General features: G+C 36.1%; 1 protein-coding gene across 1 annotated transcript; it reads left to right on the top strand.

Moving 5' to 3' along the window:
* The first annotated feature begins 1,129 nt into the window (after positions 1–1,129).
* On the top strand, positions 1,130–2,447 carry LOC135232974 (olfactory receptor 2B11-like). The gene has a single exon (XM_064295652.1). It carries the CDS (start codon positions 1,175–1,177, stop codon positions 2,111–2,113), a length of 939 nt encoding a protein of 312 aa, XP_064151722.1. The 5' UTR covers positions 1,130–1,174; the 3' UTR covers positions 2,114–2,447.
* The last annotated feature ends 3,237 nt before the right edge of the window (positions 2,448–5,684 follow it).

Here is a 5,684-nt window from a genome sequence, read left to right as displayed (position 1 = left end):
TTGTCACTAGGGTGCACTATTTTAACTCCCCATCTGTATTTCTGAATATACGCCATTTTAGGGAAGATTGTGGATTTCATAAAATGCACATTATGAACAAAAAAGCCTCATTACCTACTTAGCCTTTCTCAAAATTATTCTTCACTTGTCTAGTTAATTTTGTTGTGTTAATGTACACTTTAGCTAAACAAACAAAGGAATGTCCCAAAAATGTAAAAAATATATCTGGACTGGAATAAATTTGAGCCTCAAGTAGGATATAGACTTTTCTCCTGACAGCAGTTCCCTGGAGTTAAAAATATATTTGCAAACTTTTATATATGACAGGATAATAAGTTCACTCCAACCAAGAAAATCCCTATACAATAGATAAATTAGCTAAATTTAACATGAAAGATCAAATACCCAATATTTGAATTCAATAGTCACATATGAAAATATACACCTGAAAACAAATTCTTGGTATGTTCAGTTCTCTCATTTTATACTTCAAAAAATTAAAGCTAAAAGTGTTTTGGTTCTAGCTCCATTCCACATAGCTAAGATGGGTTTAAAGCAAGCCTTCTTACTCCCTATAGAGTTGACATAGTTAGTCAGCTAACTAAGTGGGGATGGACAGGGCTATCCTGATAACTCTTATCTCCAGGATTTCTCCTCCTGCTCCTCCTCCTGTAGCTACCTCAATATCTTTACTCTTCTTGTCACTGCTTTTTCAGCAATTTTTCTGTAAATGAGTCACATGAATTCTGGGCCCTGTGACATATTGACTATCAGACACACCTCGATATAAAAACTAATAATTTGCATTTTAACAGCCACCATACCTGAGTTTTTATATCAGCCAAAGTTTGAAAACCATTGCTCTAGAGTTTCCAAAACACATTCACATCTATTTTCCATTAGATCCTCACCGCAACCCAAGGAGATAATCAGTGTTATCTTACAAAGGAGGAAATTCGTTTTAAAATGGTTAGGTTGTTTAAAATGACTGCCTTTAATTTGTAGTGTCATGAAGGGAAATTAGGCCACCTGGTGCCAGAACCCTTATTATTTCATCCTCAAGTTACTGCACTCCATAGTCTATGAGTGCATGATCAATGCATAATCATGTTTTGCCACTGTTCCTAACTTTCCGTCTTCCTTGCCACTTCCTACTGCAGCTGAAATAAAGACAATGGCACTAATTAACGTAAGCCACCCTGAAGAATTTATTCTACTAGGCTTCACTGACCGCCCTTGGATGGAGAAACCTCTCTTTGTTATTCTTCTGATAACATACCCTATGGCCATGATGGGAAACATTGCCATCATTCTGGTGTCCAGGTTAGACCCCAGGCTCCACAGCCCCATGTATTTTTTCCTCACCAACCTCTCCTTTTTGGACATGTGTTATACTACAAGCATTGTCCCTCAGATGCTGGTTAACCTGGGAAGCTCTAAAAAGACAATCAGTTACATGGGCTGTACAGTTCAGTTATATTTCTTTCACACAATGGGTGGCACAGAATGTCTGCTCTTGGCTGCTATGTCCTTGGATCGCTATGTGGCCATCTGCAGGCCACTTCACTACACCCTAATCATGAATCGGCGAATCTGTGTCCTCCTAGTATCCATTGTGTGGCTGAGTGGAATCATCTCTGCTGTCTCAGAGGCTGCGGTTACATTACAATTGCCACTCTGTGGTCTCAACAAACTGGATCACTTGTTGTGTGAGATTCCTGTTCTGTTAAAGATTGCCTGTGGTGAAAAAAGTGTTAATGAGCTTACGCTCTCTGTTGTATGCATTTTTATGTTAGCTGTTCCGCTCTGCTTAATTCTTGCTTCCTATGCCGGTATTGGGCATGCCTTATTGAACATTAAGTCTTCAGAGGGAAGGAAAAAGGCCTTTGGGACATGTTCTTCACATCTTATAGTAGTTTTATTATTTTATGGCCCAGGTATTAGCATGTACCTTCAGCCCGCCTCTTCCATCACAAGGGACCAGCCCAAGTTCATGGCTCTCTTCTATGGAGTGGTGACACCTACACTCAACCCCTTCATCTACGCCCTTAGGAATAAGGATGTGAAGGGGGCATTAGGTAACCTGATGAGGAGGCTTTTCAGTTCCAAGTGAAAGATGGTAGACAGCAAATGAAATTATTTACCAATTAAAGTAGGTTTATTCGAAATTTCTGTAATAATGCGTTCTTGTCCCTGTTGTAGGGGAAAAAAAATCTCCAACTTTAGTAAAGCAAAAAGAAAGCTTTATTCGTCATATATTCCAAAGGACAAAAGTTGAGAAGCAGACAACGCATGTTGCCAGAGCTGTGTCTGCCTGAGTCTAAGGAAATATTACAGACTAAGCAAGAATGGGAAAACAGACAAGCACACTACCACAGCCATGTCTGTCCAAGTCCAAGGAAATTCCAGAATAAACAAAAGTGGGAAAATGGACAAGCATGCTGGTACAGCCTTGTCTATCCAAGTCCAAGGAAGGTTAAAGAGTCATCAGTATAAATTAACATTAAAAGTGGGCAAAACAATTGAAAGCGTCACCTTTTCACAGATTGGCTAGAAACTGTCATCCTACATATTGAATTGTCTTAAGAATCATTGGTACAGGTTTCAGTAAGGACAGTCAGGAGGGTCTTCATTGGTCCAACAAATTTCTATTCACTAAATGTTTGTTAATAGAAAAAGATAAGAGTAGAAAGTCTTTTGTGTTCTGGCTTCTGTGAAAGTTTCCCTAAAAGATATTTTCCAAGATTATCCTATCTATTGCCTTTATACCTCAGGGCCCAGTTGATGTCCTTGTGAGTCCTTGTGAGCCCAGCTCCAGCTGGGTCATATTCTCTATGCTCAGAACAGGAAATAATAAGTCTAATATTATTTCCTAAATCATTCCCTCCTTTTGATTGGAGATTAGAGATACCACATCGATGATCAATACCTGTACTTAGTTGAGTTCATGGATGGCAACCATAGAAGGTTCTTTAAATGCACGGTGCTGGTTTTCCACCGGATACCATCTGGTTCTTCACCAGGATCTTAAGAGCAATATTCTCATTATTTGCACTGTCAAAGTGAGTAAACTCAATGTACATCAGCATTTTAGCCTGAGGCCTTCTTTTGCATTTTAGATGTGTAAGACAATAGAAGATAAGTTTTATTGTACCTAATGCTATCAAGATGTAGACTAAGAATCTTACTTGTAGTAGTACAAATAAATCTGGTGTTTGTAAGGGTGTTACAGTGTGTAACCAAGTAGCTTATTACCTAATTTATGTATATCTTTTTCTTCTCTTGTGTTGTTTATCTAAATGCAACAAGAGGTATTTGCTACAACACATACTTTTGTGGACCAATAAATAAAAATCTAAGGCTATTTTATCATCTCATGTCACCTTAGCTTAAGGAGGTCAGAGATCACTGTTGTGTTTCTATCACACTAGCAACATAACTATGTCTGTTATTTGTCTCATAGTGATTGGAAAATTTTTTAAAGATTTCTTCAATTCAAATATACTGTAAGTAGGAATTAAATTTACCAACTATACCCTGAGTATTGGACCAATGGGCTTTCTTCTGACTCTCGTTTTACAAAGGATAACAAACTAACATTACCTTTCTAGTATTTACTAGGAATACCTAAAGATAATCTTAACATTCTCAAAGTGTATTTATTGCCCACAGATTCTCTAGGAATCTAAACAAGAGATGGTCTACATAAATTCACTATTGGTTGGAAAGTGATCATCTAAATTTGTGTAGTTGGGTGTACCACACAAAAACATATTATCTATAAAGCACACAAAGTTTGTCTAGAGAGAACAGAAGGCATAGAAAAATTTACATATGAAAAACAAGTTTCTATTAAAGAATACATGATTAGCAAGATAATATAGGATGGACTTCTGTTGGAGGTCTCCAGTTAATCTGTCTAAAACATACTAAGTGCTTTCCCTGAGGGCAAGCTGCCTCTCCTTGGTTTACCTATCAACAGTCATGGGTCACTTACTCAGTAGCAAAAGTGGAATCTAAGACAAAATGCAGTCTGAGCCATGAGGTCAATTTCTTCTGAGAACCTGATTTCATTAAGACACATAATTTTCTACATAGCAAGAGGGTAAGAGTGTGATTACAAGCATTAGACAGGTATTGCATCGTCTTGAAGCCTGATAAACTGATTATTGATTTACCCTAAACATAACTCTATTTATTGAACTTTGGAGTCAGTTTCTCAAAACAAACTGAATCCTTCAAAAAAAAAAACAAAGCCCAAAACAAAATGGTCTTGTTAGTTTATCTGGACAATTGTTTGACTCAAAGTGGCTTCAAGAATCAGTTTTTTTCTCAAAGCCCGAGGTTTAAATGGACGCCAAAAGGCGATGGCCTATGTAGGTTGCCCCAACCTCTGTGAAAGCGAGAAATCTGGATTCCAGGAGAGTTATATACAGTCTTTCATGGTTCCCTCCTTTGGGTCAGGATCTTGTTATAGAATCATTGGTCAAAAATATTCAATAAATGGTAATTGGGCACTTTCTGGTGTTTAAGATCCCAGGCACCATACAGCGAATCAGAAGGTAGAATAGGAACACTAACACTAGGCCAATTGTCTGAAGTAATCAATGAAACCATGACCCTAAGGTCTTTGAACCAAGGAAACAAATCTCAGGAGGTGTTTTGTTTATGCATAAACAGTATCAGTAACTGCTTTTCATGTGCCTCAGCAACAACTACATTCTCCCAAACCTGACTGTGTATTAATATAAACACAGCAATATTTATCTATTAAGGCACAAACTATTCCTTGAGAGAACTAATAGAAAATCTAATGCTATTATAACTTCTAAAACCATAGCTCAAATTTCAGACACTTTTTTGGTTATGATATTTACAACTCTGCTAAATTTACCAAAAGGAACTTCTAATTCAAGGGTTAAAATAACTAAACCCATTAGTTATTTAGGAGAAAAGAGGAAAATGGTTTCTTATATCCAGAAAGTAGGACTTAAAAGCATTTCTTATTTCTAGAAAGAAAGACTTTCAAGTAACAGAAATATTTTTACATAAAACCTATAGTATCATTTCATTTACTCAGTCTGGTGTAGTTAACTTCTGTTGCAAGTGATTCTGGATGGACCGCAGTCTGTGAAACCATCAGCTTCTGCATCAGAGTTCTGGAAATCTTGATTGGGTCTAGTCACAGTCTTTTTTGCAAGTTCAATACAGTCCATATTTTTTGTTGAGATATTCTGGTCAAATGTTTTCAGAAAATCAGAAAGTAAAAATTTATCTGTAGATGACAAAACTTAATATGACCATGATTAATTTATAAACATAACTCTTAATGGTTAAGAGACCTGATATAAATTAATTATAAGCATAATGTAAAGATCAAGTAAAATCAGCTAAAAAAAAAAAACTTTAGATAAAAAATTTTCTAAATATAAACATTAATTGTATTTTTAAAAAATTTCAGATGTAACACATTATAATCTTGAGACATAAAACCTTATAGTCAGGTTATACTAAGAATAGACCAAGATTGTCAAGCCTCTGAATGCCTGAATAGTAATAAAAAAATAACTTCATAGGTAAATGATTTGAATTCTCCAGTCAAACTATTGGCTTTGATGATGCTATATTCAAATAATAAAGTTTGAACCAAGTTAGTAATTAAGAAATAATAATAAAATTATGAC

This window comes from Loxodonta africana, chromosome 1 (genome assembly GCF_030014295.1).
Source record: "Loxodonta africana isolate mLoxAfr1 chromosome 1, mLoxAfr1.hap2, whole genome shotgun sequence".
Lineage (NCBI taxonomy): Eukaryota > Metazoa > Chordata > Mammalia > Proboscidea > Elephantidae > Loxodonta > Loxodonta africana.
This window is presented reverse-complemented; position numbering and strand designations above follow the sequence as displayed.